This window comes from Cydia fagiglandana, chromosome 27 (genome assembly GCF_963556715.1).
Source record: "Cydia fagiglandana chromosome 27, ilCydFagi1.1, whole genome shotgun sequence".
Classification (NCBI taxonomy): Eukaryota; Metazoa; Arthropoda; class Insecta; order Lepidoptera; family Tortricidae; genus Cydia; species Cydia fagiglandana.
Window position 1 is genome coordinate 7,535,634 of NC_085958.1, and position 21,652 is coordinate 7,557,285.

The following is a 21,652-nucleotide window of genomic DNA, read 5'->3' on the forward strand; positions in this document are numbered from 1 at the left end:
CAGTTGGCCATTACGTCGCGTAACACCGTATAGTATGTGCATCATTTATAGGTAATAGCGTAAGTGCCAGCCGCCATAAGGCACCTTTGCCTGTGGAACGTCACATAAATTTATAAGAAAAGTCCAAGAATAGGTGACACAGTAATCCGCGAAACTTCATATACATAATGTATGTAAGTTGGGTGACAATGCAATATTATGATGGTACCATCGAGCTGATCTGATGATTGGAGACAGGAGGTGGCCATAGGAACTCTGTAATGAAACGACGCAAACTAATTGTGTTTGGGTTTGTTAAAAATGTCTCGATGGGTTGCCTGTTGAAAAAAAAAGTACAGTCAGCGATAAAAGCTGGTATCAAAAATTATATTTTTGACAAAAAAACTGTTAATACATAATGTGTTTGATTTCTCATAACCATAACCAGGTGTGACTTACAGGTTTCAAACAACAGTTCTCACTATTGAACAGTTTTCAAAGCATTACTCGTATGTCTGAATCGTTTTCATAACAAAACGCTATACCGCCGACCGGACCGAAATGGTCGACAATCGACTATTAATGAAGTTAAAATGTTTATATTTATTTTCAGGCCACTCACTGAGAGAAAAGTACAACAAAAATACACTTAGAATTACAAAAATAAACTTAATCCTGGGACAAGGAGAGTTAACTAATAGGAACAAATTGACTTTTGCAATTTCTATTAGTTCTTGCAATTTCTATTATCTGTTTGTTGAAATTATATTTGGGATTACTGAGCTGTTTGTAGAAATAAATAAACTTTACAGAAATAGTGAAAAGTCCATAATTATTACTAAAACTTCATTTTTTCCCCCAGTACGGAACTGTTTTTTAATTCCTGGTGATGATTTTTCTCTCAGTGTATTGGCCCATATTTATTTATCGTATGGCAATAGGTACACTTAGATAATAGATAAATAATTTTTTCTACTCGAGTACTTTTATCTGTCATTTACATAGTCACGAACGAACATATAAGGGCATAAATTATTCATACTCCTTAAAAGTCTATAGTCTATTGCCCAAAAAAGCACTTGTGTCGTTTTAGAGACATTACGATACGGTAAGCTAGTGCAGGGTAGCAGCTGCCACATACCGGTACATTGCTCCCAACGTGACAAACGATTGAATGCATACGGTTTTTATTAAAAAAGAAACAAATTTGTACTGAGTTCATTGCTACCAACATAATAAAAAATACTTTTATACCCTACAGCATCACGACCCTGGTGCGGTGCGGTAGTGTGTAACGGCTTTAAAAAAAAACATAACCATAGACATTACTCGTTTGTTTCTCGTTTCCCGCCTTTCCCGGTAATTTCTTGTTCTTTGAGTACTTTGCGTTACTATTTGTTTTGCGTTCATAAAAAGTGTTGAAAATGGACAAAGAGGATTACATTGTGTCTACACCTGAAGAAATATCCGCTGCAGCACAAGCAGCGACCGAAAATTTGTTGCCTAAGTACTAAATCTCAGCACCTATACGACAAATCTTATGAGAAGTGCATGGCGTGGAGATTGGAGCACAAAACTTCGTCATTCTCTGAAAACGTCTTTGGTGTATTTTCAAAGACTAATTGGAAGCACCGGATCAGATCTATCTTTTAAGCAAGGTTGGTATATGTTATAAAATTTTTTGATACACATTTTTAGGGTACACAGTACAACGAGCTATATTTATGTACAATTTTATATTTTTGCATTGAAACTGAATATTATTTAATTCTCCTTTTTCTTGTTACAGGTTGCAGTAATATTTGGTATTATGGGTGCTTGTCGCATACAAGAGCTACATACATATAGTATAATACCTACTATCCAAAATTTACATTGACATTGTCATAAATAAAATTTTGTTTATATTTTTTTGTATTTTATTTAATATTGCCTACTCATAGAAAAAGCATTGTATGCAACGTTGTATAAGTAGTCAAAAAATGCTCATGGCGTATTTATTAACAATGTTCGCCTTCGGCTCACATTGTTACCCACGCCACTCACATTTTTTGACCCCTCTTATAAAACTGTTGCATAAAATACTATAAAAGTAGCATACATATGAAATGTATCTTAAAAATGGGGTTGGCAACTGTCAAAGGTTTGCATAGATGGCGCCATCATAGCTTGCCCCTTTTTCTATGAGATTTTAGCCTTAAAGGGCTGGCATCCAGGGTATTAAAAAAACAAAAATTTTACATTATTCTAGGGATTGACAGAGCAAGCTATGATGGCGCCATCTGCTAAAAACTTCCACCGGCCAACCCCATTAAACAAACACTACTGTTAACCGCATCAAAAATTTTCAGCCAAACGCAAGATTATCGCGGACAAACATACATACAAACATACGGGTCAAACTGAGAACCTCCTTTTTTTGAAGCCGGTTAAAAACACACATGGCTGCGATGCATTCCGCATTTTAAGACTGCGGATTTTATTTGTCCAATATCATTGTCCTATTTGTATTGAGAGAGTGAGGCGAGGTGAGACAGTCATTGACATTGGACAAGAAATTGGACAGGAGGACCACCCTATGATATCGCTTGGACTCCTCCCTTCCGAGTTCCGACGTATCGGAAGCCGGTGTTGCTCGAAGCGTGAACGTTCCTAACTGACAAACGTTAACTAATTAGTTTCATTGACTTTCCGAAAATAATTCCCAGCCTTCGAGGGTCAATCACCACAAGGTTGTGCAACTAAAAAAAAGGAGTGAATGTCACAATCGTCCACGCAATTATCAACCTTAACGTGTTTATTTTAAGACACAGAATAATTCGTGGCGTGTCTCTGTGAATAATTAATTTTTGACGTCTCATTTCACTGGTTGTGTAACTGTTATTAACTGTACTTGTGAGACCTATGGCTAGGCCATTTTTTTTAGGTGTACAGTACGCCATCAGATACATGTACTGACAAAAACTGAAAAAAACAAAACAAAAAAAAAATTTTTTTTGGCGAAATTGACCTAAACTCATATTACATTTTTTACTTCTTTTAACCTCAGAAATGCGTGGTTAAAATTATTCGGTTTACTCATGTTACACCGTGTATATCAGAGTTCATTTTTACAAGCTTTTATTTACTTTCACCTGACCGTTGTCTGTTTGTCTGTCTGTAATCAAATCTTGCAAGTTAAATTTGATCCACTTCCCGGTTTCCGATTGAGCTGAAATTTTGCATGCATGTATAAATCGGATGACAATGCAATATCGATGCAATGTCAATCTTATTTAAAAACAAAGTAGGTAGCATTTCATTTGTCTCGTAAAATTATCGAACAAATGAAATTCAACCCAATTGAAAATACAACAAGATTCTAACTTCCTTGGCTATAATTTTGTATGGTGGGCGGCACGAAGATATAAAACAAAGTAGCAGGAGCATTTCGCGTTTTAATTAAAAAGTTCCGATTATGTAAACTAAGAGTTGTCCAGGGGACAATTTTTAGGGAAATAATATGATTTTTCGTGAGTATATGCCATATAAAGATAAAAAAATATACTGCAGTGTTTAATTAATGTAAGTAAAATAATTGTTTAAACAATAATTGATGTCTAGTTTGTTTAAAAATGCTTTTAGATAGAGGTCCAGGGGACACGGCAGATTTGGGCTGGTGAATCTTTCGTCAAATTCACTAAATTCTTAAAGAAACAGCTCTGCTTTATACATAATCATAAACAAGACGAAATTAACTTTTAAATGAAATATATAAATATGGGCAATAAGAAAAAAAATCCATAATTTCAGCATGTGGACACTGAAAAGTTGATTCACCCAATTTGATTGGTACCTATACAAAGATAAAATGTAAACATTAATAAGTAAACATAATAAAAAGATAAGAAATTATGAGGCACACGACGTTGCATGAAGGTCAATATTTATCGATACATGCTACGTCAAAAATATACTTACAATATCAAATACTTATATATAAGTTATTGTCAAAAAATATGTTTTTGGTACAGGCTTTTATCGCTGATTTTACTTTTTTTCGACAGGCAACTAATAATACTCATCGAGAAACATAATTAGGTTTTATAGTTTTATCACAGAGTTCCTATGGCCAATTCCTGTCTCCATCATCAGATCAGCTCGATGGTACCATAATATTGCATTGTCACCCGACTTACACACACATGGCAACATTTTACATGAAAATATTTCTGGTGGGAGTCATAATTGTCGAAAATCAATACTTACTATTACGACTATATAAACGCAGATTACAGAACGGCATTTACCCTAAAATTCACCATGTTATAGTTTAGCGTGCGTCAGAAACTAATGGTGGTCGGAAAGGTCACGGTGTCAAGGTCGCCGTGATTTAATGGGTGAGGTCGGCCATTGTGATTTGTAGCCGGAATGGTCGATGCGATTTAGATATGGGCATTATGTGAGGATTTACTTCGCAATGGTTCCAAGACCGCTACCTTTTGTAAATGCATATTATGTTGACTTATATCGGGATAACGAAAAATAGTAATATGTTGGTAACTGGCAATCGATGACTAGTTTTTAGGAAATCATTAAAACCGGACAAGTGCGCTTCGGACTCGCCCACCAAGGGTTCCGTATACTTTTTAGTATTTGTTGTTATAGCGGCAACAGAAATACATCATCTGTGAAAATTTCAACTGTCTAGCTGTTACGGTTCATGAGATACAGCCTGTTGACAGACGGACAGTGGAGTCTCAGTAATAGGGTCCCGTTTTTACCCTTTGGGTATGGAACCCTAAAAAGATAAGTTAATAGGCAATCAATCACGTTATCGGGCAATAGCAATACAAATAAGTACTAATACTTGGTATCTATTGCCGACATTACATGAGATAAGTTATCATGATCACAAGGTCTGGTTATTCTAGTTACATGCTCCAGTTTTGGATAAATACTAGAGATTAGAGATGCAACGGATAGTTGTTTGGCCGGATACCGGATACCGGGTATTCGGCCGAATATCCGGTATCCGGCCGCCGAATATTCGGCCAGCGGAACTATACCTACGTTTCAGTTTTACAGGTGCGCATTCTGCAGGTTTGACCTGTTTCCTAATAGTGAACGTTCGCGCGGACACATTTTTAGGTTCGCGTGAGTGCGCGTGCATGTCAGTGAAATGTTTTAATTGTTTTTAAAATAATAAACAAGTACGATTATGATCAAGACTGTTTTTTTTTTTTTTTTTTTATTATGCATGGGTTTACTCATGGCCACAGACTAGCCGAGGCGTAGACGTGGCCTACGATGGAGCGAGCTCGCCCAGAAGGTGCCTGTTCACTCTTGATTTGAAGGTTGCCGGGTTATAAGAGCACGGAAATATAGACGCCGGCAAGGAATTCCATTCCTTGTTTCTCAAATCCAATTAGTTTACTCCGAAATCAAGCTATTTTACTATCCGGTGTCCGGCCGGATAGTAGGTCACTATCCGGTATTTCAGCGTGATATTAAAATCGTGGCCGCATAGGCCGGATACCGGATAGTAACCGAATATCCGGTGCATCTCTACTAGAGATGCCCCGAATACCGAATATTCGGCCCCTCTCTCGACCGAAGCGCCGAATATTCGGCGACCAAATATTCGGACCAGATACACATTTAAAAACCCAACCCTAATAAACAGAAACTATGTATATTAGAAGGCAGATTTCTTGGTAACTCCAGAGACATTTTGAGTAACGCAAGAGACACGACTGTAGGTCAAAAAGTTGATTCGCTTAGCGCCACTTGCACCATCCCACTAACCCGGGGTTAACCGGTTAACTATTTCTTGGTAACTCCAGAGACATTTTGAGTAACGCAAGAGATACGACTGTCGGTTAAAAAGTTGATATGCTTAGTTGCACCATCCCACTAACCCGGTCACAGAATAAATAATAGTACTAAGTACAGAAGACTCACTCTCTGACAAAACGCGTCTGTTACGATCAGCACAGATATGGCCGCTAGGTGGCGACAGCGTCACGCGCGGCTTATGGCAAACCCCAAAATTGGGGCCGAACGGATGTACTTTTAGCTACCTGTAGCAAAGCGACGAAATCGCGGAGTGAGCCACGCCTGACCCGGTTAAACCGTTGACCCAGTGTCAAATTGCGCTGGTAACCAAGGTAACCGGCTTAACCGGTTAACCCCGGGTTAGTGAATGGTGCAAGGGGCTAGTATATCCCCGTCTAAAGCCCTAAGATCACGGGGCCATCATCAAATCGCTCCGTGAGCGGTGTTATGCAAAAACAGGCGGTTAACATACTGCCCTGCTTATTGTATTTGCAGTACTTGCATGAAAATCATCGTTTAAATAAAGAACTTATTCAAAGAGAACAAGGTAGACAATTGAATAACTTTTCAACCGCGATTACTGCATATGTTGTTAGCACGGCAGCATAGTGACCTCAAAAACACGTGGCGTATACACTCGTACAATCATGTATGCGGGTCGTTCAACTCTACACTTTATTGCCTTGTCTTTAAAGGCCGAGCCTAGGGTTTGCACGACGGATCCGAAATGTATGGGAAGATCCGCGGATCCGGATCCAGATAATTTCATACATTTCGGATCCGGATTGCAAACCCTAGCCGAGCTTGCGTGTGCGTGACGTGCGCGTGTGCGTGCGTTAAAATGTTGGAGCCGCACACGCACACGTCACGCAAGCGGTGTGCCATCTCTCATAGGGATCTGTATACTACAACGCCGCACGCGCACGTGCACGTCACGCACACGCAGCCAGAGTACACAGGCCTTAAGGGGCTATGTCCATTATATACGTATAAGGGATCTTTTGAATTTTTATTGACAAAAAATAATGGATGGTTCCCATACAAAAAACGTGTCTTTTAAAACACCGTCGTTCAGCACCCGGTATCTCGTGATCCATAACCACAATGGGTACACTTAAGTGTAAAAATATGTGTACCTTACACACATCATATTCAGAAATATGTCCCATAGCTCTTACGTCAGCGAATTTCTAGGTTTTTTGACCCCTCCCCCCCTCCTTGTCACACTTGGTCACATTTGGCAAACCCCTTCCCCCTAGTGTGACGTCACATTTTTTCTACGAAATCGCCAAATCAAATTAAGTTAGTACCTAAGTATTATTAATATTTTATCAAAATATTTTTGACGATATAAATATTAGTAATTTAAAACGCGAAACTGCTTAGGAAAGAAAATTAAACGAATAAAAACGATTATCGTTTTAAAAACTTGTTATGTAAATGTACAGCGAATAAAATAATTTAAATAAATTTTCGGTTACTGATGAAGTTAAAGTGACGTCACAAAGTTTGTGTCTCCCACCTCCCCCATGTCACAATATGTCACATTATCTTGACCCCCTCCCTCCCCCTAAACGTGTGATGTAATTAATGGATGACCCCTAAGTAGTATAGGACATATTTTTGAGTAAGTTGTATGCACCATGCACATATATTTTTACAGTTGACTGTACCTACCTAGACGTCAATTTTTTTGTAGTCAATTAAGTAGTCCCATTGTGTTGAAGTAAGTAATGACATAATATAACCACATAAATAAACTGTTATAATCATAACCTTGCCGTCGTCAAGTGAGAAATATGAATAATTTAAACTTTAAAGTATTTACTTTACAATTATTGCCGTCCATGACTCATCTTCTTTAAAAATGATCAATGCCAAGAGAAATATAGCTAATATCGAAGCTATTAAGTGTTATTTTAGATTTTTAGATATTGCAAAGCCACCTGCAATAATATGTTACTCTTCAAAGGCCGCAATAATATGTGACACGCTCTTATGACTCAACAAATAATATCGTGTCAGACCACAGAATAAATAATAGTACTAGGTACAGAAGACTCACTCTCTAAAGGGACCCACTGATTAACAGTCCGCCGGACGGTATCGGCCTGTCAGTTGTTCGGAACTGTCAAAATTTTGTTCTAACTGACAGGCCGATACCGTCCGGCGGACTGTTAATCAGTGGGCCCCTTAACAAAACGCGTCTGTCACGATCAGCACAGATATGGCCGCTAGGTGGCGACACCGCCACGCGCGGTTTATGGCAAACCCCAAAATTGGGGTCGAATGGATGTACTTTTAGCTACCTGGGGGCCGATTTTTGAAATTTGACCACTCGATTTCGTGTATTTTCGTTAAATGATATCCCACCAAAAACATTCTGTAAAAAACTAGCCAAGTCTCGATGGAGCTGCTTGTTTATCTCTAAAAAGTAATGAAATCTAGACAAAGTCGTGCCAAGTCTAAGGTTCCTTACTGCGATTTCTTTATTATTATAGTTAATGTTGTGTGACTTGGCCGTTGAAGGGTACACAAGGGTACAAAACCAGGTGCTCCATGACACCATTGGCACGGCCAAGTCACACAACATTAACTATAATAATAAAGAAATCGCAGTAAGGAACCTTAGACTTGGCACGACTTTGTCTAGATTTCATTACTTTTTAGAGATAAACAAGCAGCTCCATCGAGACTTGGCTAGTTTTTTACAGAATGTTTTTGGTGGGATTTCACTTCTTTTTGTAGAAACGTGGGCATATTGATTTATTTTATTAGATTTTCTTATTTAACACATTCTTTTCTTTTTAGGAGTAGTTTTTTTATTATTACAAATCTTTCTTTTCTTTTTTTCCGGTTCTGATTCTTGTACAGTAGCAACAGTTTTTCGTATTGCCCATTCGCGTTCATTATTTATTCTTTTAGACGGTTTAGACGGTTTAATTTCTGAAAGATCGGATACCCATACTATGTATACACATATCATAACTAAACATATCTTCATTCATACTCACATCGTACATCGTAGTGTACCTTTACTTTACCTACTATTTGTAGGAACTGCAACAGTAACTTTGTAATATCATATATTTATATGGGATTACAAACTTACTTATGCAGTTCTTAGATCTTTAAAACGTGACTGATATTGCAATATTTTTAGGTTTTCCCTTTATGTGGCCATTAAACCCTAACTCTGTACCAAATTTCAGCTCTCTGAGTTTATGGGAAGTACTAGTTCTATTCTGATGATCATGAGTGAGTTTCATAAATGCGAAACTTTGCTTTCGCTTAACTTCGGAACTAAATGACCTACAGACTTGAAATTTTGGATTTTAAGTATGTGATTATAGCTTACTGGATGACCAAAATTTCTGCGTTCTGGTCTTATCCAGAGGTTCTCAAATAGGGGCCTGAAAATGCGGCGAAATGGTTCCAGTAAAGGATGGTACGGCAGTGTTTGCTTCGCGCTCGACTTGGCGGGGGCACTGCCGTGCCCCCCGATCTCCACTACTAGGCGTTTAAATTCTACTAATAGAATTGAAATCGAGTGGCCAATACAACTAGATTCCAAATTTCGATCGCTCGTATTTCAAAAATTAGCATTTCTCCGTTTTCCACCGATTTTCGAGTGACGAAATCGAGCGATCGAAATTCAAAAATCGGCCCCCTGTAGTAAAGCGACGAAATCGCGGAGTGAGACACGCCTGGGCAGACTAAAATATTAGTGCCGCGCACGCACGTCACGCCAGCGGTGTGCCGTCTCTCATAAGGATTGGTACATTACAACGCAACTAATATAACCTTTTCTTTTGTTACAGACACAATGCCGTAACCAATAGTGCCAATATACAAATAAGTGTTACTTACATTCGTACTTAAATAAGTTTTAACATGGACCCAGGGTACTTCGATATAGACAGGAAGCAGAATCCGAGGGAGACGGCCAATCTCATATCGAAATCATGCTTTTGGTAAGTAACCCATACTTTGGCACATTGTTACTATACTCTGCAGTGGCGGCGCCTCGAACATATTCATAGGCAAGCCGGGGGCTAATTTGGCTTACATATTTTCTATACAACTTTACCCCAACATCCAAAAACAGGCAAGCCGGTGGGAATCGGCTTTTATGGACGCGCCGCCACTGATACTCTGTATCTTTAGGTATTTAAATAAAAGTAAACAAAATCTACCAAATGGCTACTTAAGCCAGTTGAGGGTAGATGAAAACATTACACGATCAAATAATGTTGGTAAGTCAGGTCGTTCAGTGACTGATCCAGGCGGTTTTGGAATTGGTTGGTTAGCCAATAAATGTTATAAATGCCCGAAAATATACAAATTGTTTATTTGTTTTTATTTAAATAGCTACCTAAAGATACTATACTATAATGGATGAACCCCTATTTAAAAAAATGTTAAAAATTGTGTGATGTTACGGAACCTTTGAACGCGAGTCCGACTCTCACTTTGTTTTCTTTTATCTTTGACCATGGTATAATAATATACTCCGCCTGGTACTCTCTTCCCGTCTTTTCTAGGTCACGTGACTGACACAAGCCTACGTCATCATGCGACAGCGCTATATGATAATATGCGATAGCGCTATATATAGCGGCCGTGTTATTGTGACGTAGGCTTGTGTCACTCTGGGAAGAGAAGACCATGTTTTATTAGACTATGTCTTTGACCGATGACCTTAATTTAATCTCCCAGGTACACGAGGCCGCTGTTCGTGAAAGGTCGGAAAGGTCAACTGAGCATATCAGATGTATACAGGTGCGTATTTACGAGTATTTATAGTTTATTTGAACTTTCACGGTTTATAAACATTATTCAATTGCACAACGGGACTTAATCGCGTATAGATCAGAAAATTAATGCTCCAAAAACGTTGTAGAGGGAAATGCTAGCTAGGAACACAATTTTTGACTCCATAACTTTGTTTGGACTAGTTAGGAGGTGAACATATCAAAAGTCCCCGGCTGTAGCCCCGGTGCTGGGGGGTGGAGGGGGGTAAGAAGGTCGAATTTTTCGGTTTTTCATTGATATCTTAGAAACTTTGCGTCTTAACGACATGACTACTAAGACAAAAACAAATTTTATCAGATTTTGGTTTGTACGGTATATTTACTCCATGTTCAAGTCGAAAGTATCTTTGTGTGATGTCCGTGTCTTTGAACTGACCAATCACGGCACGGGACTTCGCTCACCTCGTCCCGCGCACCCCCGCATTTTTGGCATCATCGGTTGCATGAAATAATTGCTCTAAACTCGGCCTAGAGGATTCCTAGTCCATGGTTTAAGTCTAAATAGGTTGATCTGTGTAAGATTGTCCCCAAATATTTATTTATTTATTTATTATTCTTTTTTCAGATGTACTCCAGGACACAGGGCGGCGCCTCGGGGAGACGCGCTGGCCGAGAAATGGAAACAAGAACTGGATAACCGGGGTAAGAATAAAAAGACAAGATAAAATTTATTTCGTCTCAAAATACGCAAAAATACAAACTATCATAATATAGTAAAATAATATTTAGGTAATTAACTTTTAATTTTGTTTTCTTAAGGAACTCAGCGAGTACCTTTCATTAAAGTAGGTAGCTTATAAATGGGTGAAACAGCCCGATTTCTTGGTAACTCCAGAGACATTTTGAGTAACGTATGTGACACTCAAAACAGCCGGTCAAAAAGTTGAGTCACCCAAATGTTGTATGACATATTCTAGGTATATCTAAATTGTATGTTCGTTATGTTTCAGAAAAAGGCAAGAAACCGTCCCTACTGCGTGCTATTATTAAGATATACGGTCTTAAGTTTATCATAGGAAATATATTGTTCGCCATTGTCGACGCTAGCATAAGGTAGGTAAAGTTTTAATTCTCTTTTTTTATTGAGATATTTGTAATTTGCCCGGTAACACAGGAGACAAAATAATTTATAACCAACCTAAAAGTAACTTAAAGTTGTTAAGATGAAAGTGGACGACGGCCCCGAAATCGCCTTTCCATACAAACGTGGTTCCCATTTTCCTTTCATCCAGATTTCTATCTCATATTTACATTATTGAAAATATCAACCACAGTCAAGGTGCATGGCTGTGATTGATATACAGCCATGTCCCTTGGCTTTATATCTTGACAATATCCAGAGAGGAAAATGGGATTGCGTTTGTATGTCGTCCACTGTCTTCTTAAGGCTCAGAAGATTTACGATATCACGGACAATGAAAAAAAAAAGATGTTTTTAGGATTCCGTACCCAAAGGGTAAAACGGGACTCTATTACTAAGACTTCGCTGTCCGTCCGTCCGTCCGTCCGTCTGTCACCAGGCTGTATCTCACGAACCGTGATAGCTAGACAGTTGAAATTTTCACAGATGATGTATTTCTGTCGCCGCTATAACAACAAATACTAAAAACAGAATAAAATAAAGATTTAAATGGGGCTCCCATACAACAAACGTGATTTTTGACCAAAGTTAAGCAACGTCGGGAGTGGTCAGTACTTGGATGGGTGACCGTTTTTTTTTGCATTATGGTACGGAACCCTTCGTGCGCGAGTCCGACTCGCACTTGCCCGGTTTTTTATAAACTTGAGTTATTAGTACGTATTACGTACCTAATAATTGTGTTTTATTTCAGGCTATCCATTCCAATGTGCCTCGAGGGCTTAATAAACTATTTTTCACCAAACCACGCTGGCGTCAGCACCACTCTGGCGTACTTTTATGCAGCGGGCGTAGTGGGGTAAGTATGTTATATCATAATAACAAAAAACCTATTGATAATAAGGCACCTTTGACTGTCAAAAGTTGACGTTTGAAAATTTAGTGATCACAAAACATATGGTGAAGTACTACGCCATAGGCGATGAGGGGCACATTTTTAAGACTTAACCTCTCTATAACAATCAATAACTATTTGATCATAATTAATTATGTCTCAATAACCTAATATATAATTATATACTATACATAGTAAATATTGGCCTATTTGCTCAGTATGACTTGTGTGACTAAAACATCTTTTTCACTCGGTACTCGCTTATGTAAGTTTACATGATTGAAAATACGTGAAAAATAATTCAATATAAATCCTATGGATTCACAAGTCACCTGTTTGTTTGCTATGTTTCAGAAACCTACTTTGCGTTTGTTTATAATTAGTAGTAGAGTAGAGACTTTGTCACGTTTTGTAGCTTAAATCACTTGGTAAATTGTGTTTGAAATGTTTTAGTCGTCAAGTCAGAATATTAATTATAAATTATATTTTATGCGGAGTTATCGGTCTTAAACCTTATTTCAACTTGTTTTTAGGGTTCCATACCCATAGGGTAAAAACGGGACCCTATTACTAAGGCTCCGCTGTCCGTCCGTCTGTATGTATGTCAACATGCTGTATCTCAAGAACCGTGATAGCTAGGCAGTTGAAATTTTCACAGATGTATTTCTGTTGCCGCTATAACAACAAATAATAAAAATAAAATAAATATTTAAAAGGGACTCCCATACAAAAAACGTGATTTTTTTGCCGTTTTTTTGCGTAATGGTACGGTACCCTTCCCGAGCGAGTCCGATTCGCACTTGACCGGATTTTTACGTTACAGTTTTATGGCGATAAATGCAAGTATGATGCATCCTATGCTGCTGTGGCTGTTGGACATGGCTATGAAAATAAGGGTCGCTTGCTGTTCCCTTATCTACAGGAAGGTATGCATGCATTAGAATATATGTATAATAGAGTACCCCTTCTCATCTTATCGTTGAAAGAAAAGTACAGTCAAGTTTGTACAGTAGATTGTGTCACACGGGAGCAAAATGATATATTTATACGGCGAGGGCGTACTCTGAATCCTAAACGAAGCAAAGGATTCTATAATAAAAAAGAATAATATAGTAATATAATAGAATCTACTCACTACGCCTACTCTTTTCACTCTCTCCTTTCATGTACTCAAAGGTAAGGAAGTGATTCCTCAAAGAAATAACTTCCCCTTTGTATTTCTCACTAATTGTATGTTAATTTTAATATGTCTTTTTGTACAATAAAGAGTTTACTACTACTAATAAAATATCCGAGAGTAGCAGTGGCAGCGCGTCCATAAAAGCCGATTCCCACCGGCTTGCCTGTTTTTGGACGTTTGAGTAGAGTTGTAAAGGAAATATGTAAGCCAAATTAGCCCCGGCTTGCCTATTGATATGGTTGACGCGCCGCCACTGGAGAGTAGTAGAATCTTGAGCGTAGTGAGGTATTCAAGTGTGTTACGCCCAAGGTGGAATTAATTTTGCTACCATGTGACACATACTCCTTTTCACATCACCTATGATATGAGGTAGTTATAATGTTTAAATTTATTATTTAAACTAAAAAAAATTATGGGCATAAAAATGTAACAATAGTTGTAGTAGATACTTAGATCCTCCTAGCAGGGAAGAAAAGTGCCACTTTGATGCCTTCTAGCAGTAAAGAAATAGTACATTGTGCAACATGGGGCGTAAGTGCAATATTATTACGCCCCGAGTTACACACAATGTTTTTCATCACACTTGCGATATAAAACTTAAGTATAAAGACAAAAAAACTATTAATTATGGCACTAGAAACTTCATAACTCCCTAGGAAGAACGCTTTTTCTATAACTCCTGCCAAACCTGCGTGCAATTCCACATTTACTGAGCGATTGTGATGAAAAAGTCCTTTTTCGATTTTGTGATGTGAAAACATTGTTTTATACGCATTTTTTGTTTCAGCTCCTAAGACTAGAAACCAGCGAGAGCGGTCTCTCCGGCCGAGTGCTAACTCTCCTGACCGCCGACGCGCCACGTTTCGACATGGCCTGCCTGTTCATGGTGGATCTAGTTCGAACACCAATAGAGAGCTTGCTGATTGTATATTTAATGTATAGGCAAATTGGTGTAGCTACATTAGTTGGAGTGGCATTTCTGCTTATGTTTATTCCTCTACAAGGTTAGTACATTCTCAAATCAAGTTTTGGACCATTTTTTGTCTCCTGGGTTACCGAACAAAAGAGTTACTTCTAACCGCCGACGCGCCACGGTTCGACATGGCCTGCCTGTTCATGGTGGATCTAGTTTGAACACCAATAGAAAGCTTGCTCATTGTATACTTAATGTATAGGCAAATTGGTGTGGCTACATTAGTTGGAGTGGCGTTTCTGCTGATGTTTATTCCTCTACAAGGTTAGTTACAAATCAAGTTTTGGACCATTTTTTTTGTCTCCTGGGTTACCGAACAAAAGAGTTACTTCTAACCGCCGACGCGCCACGTTTCGAGATTGCCTGCCTGTTCATGGTGGATCTAGTTCGAACACCAATAGAGCGCTTGCTGATTGTATATTTAATGTATAGGCAAATTGGTGTAGCTACATTAGTTGGAGTGGCGTTTCTGCTGATGTTTATTCCTCTACAAGGTTAGTTACAAATCAAGTTTTGGACCATTTTTTTTGTCTCCTGGGTTACCGAACAAAAGAGTTACTTCTAACCGCCGACGCGCCACGTTTCGACATGGCCTGCCTGTTCATGGTGGATCTAGTTCGAACACCAATAGAAAGCTTGCTGATTGTATACTTAATGTACAGGCAGATCGGTGTGGCTACATTAGTTGGAGTGGCGTTTCTGCTCATGTTTATTCCTCTACAAGGTTAGTTACAAATCAAGTTTTGGACCATTTTTTTGTCTCCTGGGTTACCGAACAAAAGAGTTACTTCTAACCGCCGACGCGCCACGATTTGATATGGCCTGCCTGTTCATGGTGGATCTAGTTCGAACACCAATAGAAAGCCTGCTAAATATGTACTTAAAGTACAGGCAGATCGGTGTGGCTACGTTAGTTGGAGTGGCGTTTCTGCTCATCTTTATTCCTCTACAAGGTTAGTACATTCTCAAATCAAGTTTTGAACCATTTTTTGTCTCCTGGGTTACCGAACAAAAGAGTTACTTCTAAACGCCGACGCGCCACGGTTCGACATGGCCTGTGCCTGTTCATGGTGGATCTAGTTCGAACACCAATATAAAGCATGCTGATTGTGTACTTAATGTATACTTAGGCAAATTGGTGTAGCTACATTAGTTGGAGCAGCTTTTCTGCTGATGTTAATTCCTCTACAAGGTTAGTTACAAATCAAGTTTTGGACCATTTTTTTGTCTCCTGGGTTACCGAACAAAAGGGTTACTTCTAACCGCCGACGCGCCACTTTTCGACATGGCCTGTCTGTTCATTGTGGATCTAGTTCGAACACCAATAGAAAGCTTGCTTATTGTGTACTTAGTACAGGCAGATCGGTGTGGCTACATTAGTTGGAGTGGCGTTTCTGCTGATGTTTATTCCTCTACAAGGTTAGTTACATTCTCAAATCAAGCTTTGGAGCATTTTTTGTCTCCTGGGTTACCGAACAAAAGAGTTACTTCTAACCGCCGACGCGCCACGTTTCGACATGGCCTGCCTGTTCATGGTAGATTTAGTTCGAACACCAATAGAGAGCTTGCTGATTGTATATTTAATGTACAGGCAAATTGGTGTAGCTACATTAGTTGGAGTGGCGTTTCTGCTCATGTTTATTCCTCTACAAGGTTAGTACATTCTCAAATCAAGTTTTGGACCATTTTTTGTCTCCTGTGTTACCAAACAAGAGTTACTTCTAACCGCCGACGCGCCACGATTCTACATGGCCTGCCTGTTCATGGTGGATCTAGTTCGAACACCAATAGAGAGCTTGCTGATTGTATATTTAATGTATAGGCAAATTGGTGTGGCTACATTAGTTGGGGTAGCTTTTCTGCTGATGTTTATTCCTCTACAAGGTGAGTACTTAACACATCAATCAACATTTGGATATTTTTTTGTCTCTTGGGTTACCAAAAGAAACAAGTGTCCAATTTAGTAGAAGCGCTGGTGTCCTAACGGTGAATTTGATATTTACTAGTCGCTTTTCGGTGAAGGAAAAGACCCGGTCTAATCCCAATAAGGGGTCATCCATTAATTACATCACACGTTTAGGGGGAGGGAGGGGGTCAAGAAAATGTGACATATTGTGACATGGGGGAGGGGGGAGACACAAACTTTGTGACGTCACTTTAACTTCATCAGTAACCGAAAATTTATTTAAATTATTTTATTCGCTGTAAATTTAAATAACAAGTTTTTAAAACGATAATCGTTTTTATTCGTTTAATTTTCTTTCCTAAGCAGTTTTGGGTTATAAAATTACTATAAATATTAGTAATTTTTTGATAAAATATTAATAATACTTAGGTACTTACTTAATTCGATTTGGCGATTTCGTAGAAAAAATGTGACGTCACACTAGGGGGGGAGGGGTTTGCCAAATGTGACCAAGTGTGACAAGGAGGGGGGGAGGGGTCAAAAAACCTAGAAATTCGTGTGACGTAATTAATGGATGACCCCTAAGGTCTAGTTTATCCTCTGGGTTGGACGGTCAGATGGCAGTCGCATTCTTAAAAACTAGTGCCTACGCCAATTCTCGGGATTAGTTGCCAAGCGGACCCCACGCTTCCATGAGCTATAGCAAAAGCTGGGACAGCGCGAGGAAGATGACACGCTTCATTTCGAATAGGTATATCTTACCTTTTCTGTTTTCAGGTTACCTGGGCAAAATATCGAGTAAACTACGTCGGAAAACAGCCATGCGAACCGACAACAGAATCAGACTAATGAACGAAGTTATTCAAAGTATAGAAGCTATTAAGATGTATGCTTGGGAGAACGCGTTCGCTAGGATCATAGGAGAGGCTAGGAAGTAAGTATATACCGTAAAACGGGGTGAGTAGGTTTCGCGGGGAGAGGTGGGTTATGAATGGGGAGAGAAGCTTTGAGAGAGGGGTGAGAAGGGATTTTAAGGCTACTGCTACAAAAATAATGTATTCCAATTTAAAATGGAGCTATAGTAATACGCATAATAAAAAAAAATTGATCCAACAATCTTTCAAAAGTCACCTTTGTATGAAAACCCCCTCACCCCAAAATACGAGGTGGTGAGGTGAGGTGGGGTGTCACTACGGGAGGTCACTACGGGGTGAGGTGGGTTTTCCTCTTTATCGTCAAAGTTATGAAATGGAACTACCCAAAATAAAATAAAACCTAAAATACAAACGTCCGGAACACTTATTATATACACCATTCAGTTTTTATATGTAAAAATAAAATGTTATCGAGGTTTGAATTTCAGTTTTGATCCTACTCACCCCATTTTACGGTACTGCAGTGGCAGTAACTCAGTGGACACAATTGTTGATTTGACTAACCCAATACCTTATCAAATTTTTCACTTTACCTTTTATTTTCCTGTTCAACATTTTTTCTTGTATTCCTTATTGCACAAAATACAAAATCAATGTTCAAATGGCGGACTTAATGCCTAAAAGGATTCAACCAGTCAACCATAGGACTAAACAGAGATGTAATAAAAATGGTGCAAGAAGAGAAGTAAGAGAATTTAATTTGGAACTAATAGGGCTGGTTTAGACGGCGCGCGAACCCGTGCGATTTTAGTCACATTGCGGACTGTTGGTTACGTCCAATCCAACCGACCGATCAAAACCCGCAATACTATACTGTACTGTATTATTGTGGACATCTGTTATTGGCTTTGTTTTTTGCTCACTGTCCTATGTATCATGTACTTTTTAGGGTTCCGTACCCAAAGGGTAAAACGGGACCCTATTACTAAGACTTCGCTGTCCGTCCGTCCGTCCGTCCGTCCGTCCGTCCGTCTGTCACCAGGCTGTATCTCACGAACCGTTAGCTAGACAGTTGAAATTTTCACAGATGATGTATTTCTGTTGCCGCTATAACAACAAATACTAAAAACAGAATAAAATAATGATTTAAATGGGGCTCCCATACAACAAACGTGATTTTTGACCAAAGTTAAGCAACGTCGGGAGTGGTCAGTACTTGGATGGGTGACCGTTTTTTTTTGCTTTTTTTTTTGCATTATGGTACGGAACCCTTCGTGCGCGAGTCCGACTCGCACTTGCCCGGTTTTGTATTGCTGTTGATGCCTCAAATAAATAAAATAAATAAAAAAATGTAATGAAACTCGCATGCGAGTTCTCGCATCGTCTAAATCAGCCCTTCATTCTTTTTATTCCAGAAAAGAGATGAACATAATAAAAAAGATGTCCTGGCTGCGCGCAGTAATGATATCCTGTGTCAAACTGAACACGAAAGTCGCCATATTTCTCTCCATAATCTCATTCCTTTCTTTTGACAACGAGTTGACCGCCGCTAAAGTGTTCGTCATATTCTCGTACTACGAGATACTAAAGTATACATTAGTGGATTTCCTCCCTCTTGCCATCACTTTCACTCTCGAGGCGTACGTGAGTGTGAAGAGGATGCAGGAGTTTCTGCTGCTGCCGGAGGTGGATAATAAGGATGGGGTGGATCTGATGATGATTGATGAGAAGGTCAAGGTTAATGGGGTTTTTGAGAAGATTGGTAATGGGTTAGTATTCTTATTTTATTTGTTTTTACAAGCTTTTATTTAGTTTCACCTGACCGTTGTCTGTCTGTCTGTCTGTCGGTCTGTGTGTAATCAAATCTTGCAAGTTAAATTTGATCCACTTACCGGTTTCCGATTGAGCTGAAATTTTGCACACATACGTAAGTCGGGTGACAATGCAATATTATGGTGTCATCGAGCTGATCTGATGATGGAGACCAGAGGTAAAACAACGAAACCCAATTGTGTTTGGGGTTTTTAGAATTGTCTCGATGAGTATTAGTTGCCTGTGGAAAAAAAGTACAGTCGGCGATAAAAGCTTGTACCAAAAATGAAATTTTTGCCAAAAACTAATTATTATATCCTAAACAGAGTCCCAGATACAATCTTATTACCTTACCTAAAATTACAGACTGGTGATTTATTCTAAAAATCTGCAATAATAATAAAAAAAATCCTTGTTGACATTCTGATCTGTCAGCTTGTTTTTGTTGAAAAAATATTATATCATAAATAACTAACTAAGAGCCTAGGAGATGTCTCTTTGGAAAGTGCTTATAAGCTTATAAAGACAAGTCTGATACCATTAGAAGTATTTGAACAAATTAAATTATTTTTCAGAAAATAATTTAATTTGTTCAAATACTTCTAATAGTATTGATTGGCAGCGCCATCTCTCTCGCTAACTCGGTATCACATGAGTGATTCAGTTAGAAGGTCCGAACCATACTGTTCTACCTTAGGGATGGCCACGGGCGCCAGCCTTCAGTAAGAAGTGCATATACTTGGAAAAATTCGACCTATCCCGTCCCGGTGGCCGAGTGGCTTAGTCACCTGTCGCGATAGCAGAGGACGCTGGTTCGATTCCAGCCTGGGGCACTAGAGGCCTTGGTCACTTTTTCTAAGTATATGACATTTATTTCAGTTTATAAGTCTAATACCGCTCGCAGATATCTTCGGCGTCAAAAGAAACAATTGAAAATCATTTGTATAAGTCTATTTCAATCTAAATTTAAGTTCAAACTATTTCGACCTTCAGCGCTATTCTTTTTATTACGTTCCAAAATGCGACAGTGTTTACAAAAACGGCTAAAGATAGCTTAAAGGGTAACCCAGGAGACGCAATCATAGCAAAATACTCTCACTACTCCGTTGGCTCAGCGACCCAAAATGAGACTTGGCCTCCGACAAGGCAGCGCCACTTTTCTCGGTCCTGTGCGACCTCTCGCCAATTGCTGACTCGAAGTTCGCGCAGGTCCGCCTCCACCATGTCGCACCAGCGATATCTGGGGCGTCCGATAGGACGTCTTATTCAATACGGACGGCCCAGGCGGCCTAGCCAAGGTCACAATCGCTATCGCTTCGACAACGAAAACCATTATGTCTCTCTATCTCACTTCCATATTAGTGCGACAGTGACAGTTGAGTTTCGATCGCTACGGAGCGTAAGCGATCGGCATCTTGGCTACGCGGCCAGGTATGCTCTTTTCACTTTCCGATCTTCATCCATTCTCTCAAGGTGGCCCAACCAACGGAGTCTGTGAGCTTATAGCAAAATAAGATTATCTATAATTTATATGTCCACAGGCAACAGGCCTACATAAAATCGGACACGAACCTCGAGAAGCTAGCGAAGCCACAGGTCCTTGTGACCATGAAGAACTACACGGCTTATTGGAAAAACGCCGAGTCGGGCGACAGCGGGGATAATATGGACAGAAAAACGCTGGCGCTCAGCGATATCAATCTAGTTGTAAGTACATTTATTTATATGTATTTATTTACCCGACCCGGGGACCCGGGTATGCCCTTAAACTACGTCCAGGACCCGGGTATGTCCTTAAACCACGTCCAAGACCACCGGTGGACGGGCAGCAGCGTCCCTCAAATTCGGTGTACTCGACTGCGATCGCCAACCCGCCTGCCAAGCGTGGCGATTATGGCATTGACCCCCCAAAAAAGGGGGAGGCCTATGTTCAGCAGTGGACGTCTTAGCCCACGCAGTGCGTCATTTATACGTCATATTTTCATAGAAGTTTGACGTTTAAAATAATACTTTCACTGCGTGGGCTATCAAATCCGCTGCAGACTATTCATGGTCTGACGCTATTTATATGAGCCTAGAGTGTCCCACTGCTGGGCAAAGGCCTTAATTTATTTATTTAAGACATATTAAAAGAAAATATTAAATATACATGGGTGAATCTTTTTGTGTTCGTTCCCCTGGACAACTCTTTAAACCCTTATTTCTTGGTATTCATATTTTACTGTGTCATACCTATTTATGTAGACATCACAGACAAAACATCCTCCAGACTGAGCATAGTCGCGCTCCGCCACGCATACGGTAATTTTACTCCATGTTGGAG

General features: G+C 39.4%; 1 protein-coding gene across 1 annotated transcript in view; it reads left to right on the forward strand.

The window, feature by feature from the left end:
* The window catches only part of LOC134677909 (probable multidrug resistance-associated protein lethal(2)03659), a 140,982-nt gene that overhangs the window by 12,945 nt on the left and 106,385 nt on the right, over nucleotides 1-21,652 (forward strand). The window contains exons 2-11 of the mRNA XM_063536355.1: nucleotides 9,618-9,770; nucleotides 10,516-10,578; nucleotides 11,176-11,252; nucleotides 11,561-11,663; nucleotides 12,443-12,547; nucleotides 13,407-13,509; nucleotides 14,551-14,767; nucleotides 17,420-17,576; nucleotides 18,933-19,286; nucleotides 20,871-21,036. Coding sequence (XP_063392425.1) covers nucleotides 9,691-9,770; nucleotides 10,516-10,578; nucleotides 11,176-11,252; nucleotides 11,561-11,663; nucleotides 12,443-12,547; nucleotides 13,407-13,509; nucleotides 14,551-14,767; nucleotides 17,420-17,576; nucleotides 18,933-19,286; nucleotides 20,871-21,036 — 1,425 coding nt within the window. The 5' untranslated portion in view covers nucleotides 9,618-9,690. The remainder of the gene's footprint in view (nucleotides 1-9,617; nucleotides 9,771-10,515; nucleotides 10,579-11,175; nucleotides 11,253-11,560; nucleotides 11,664-12,442; nucleotides 12,548-13,406; nucleotides 13,510-14,550; nucleotides 14,768-17,419; nucleotides 17,577-18,932; nucleotides 19,287-20,870; nucleotides 21,037-21,652) is intronic.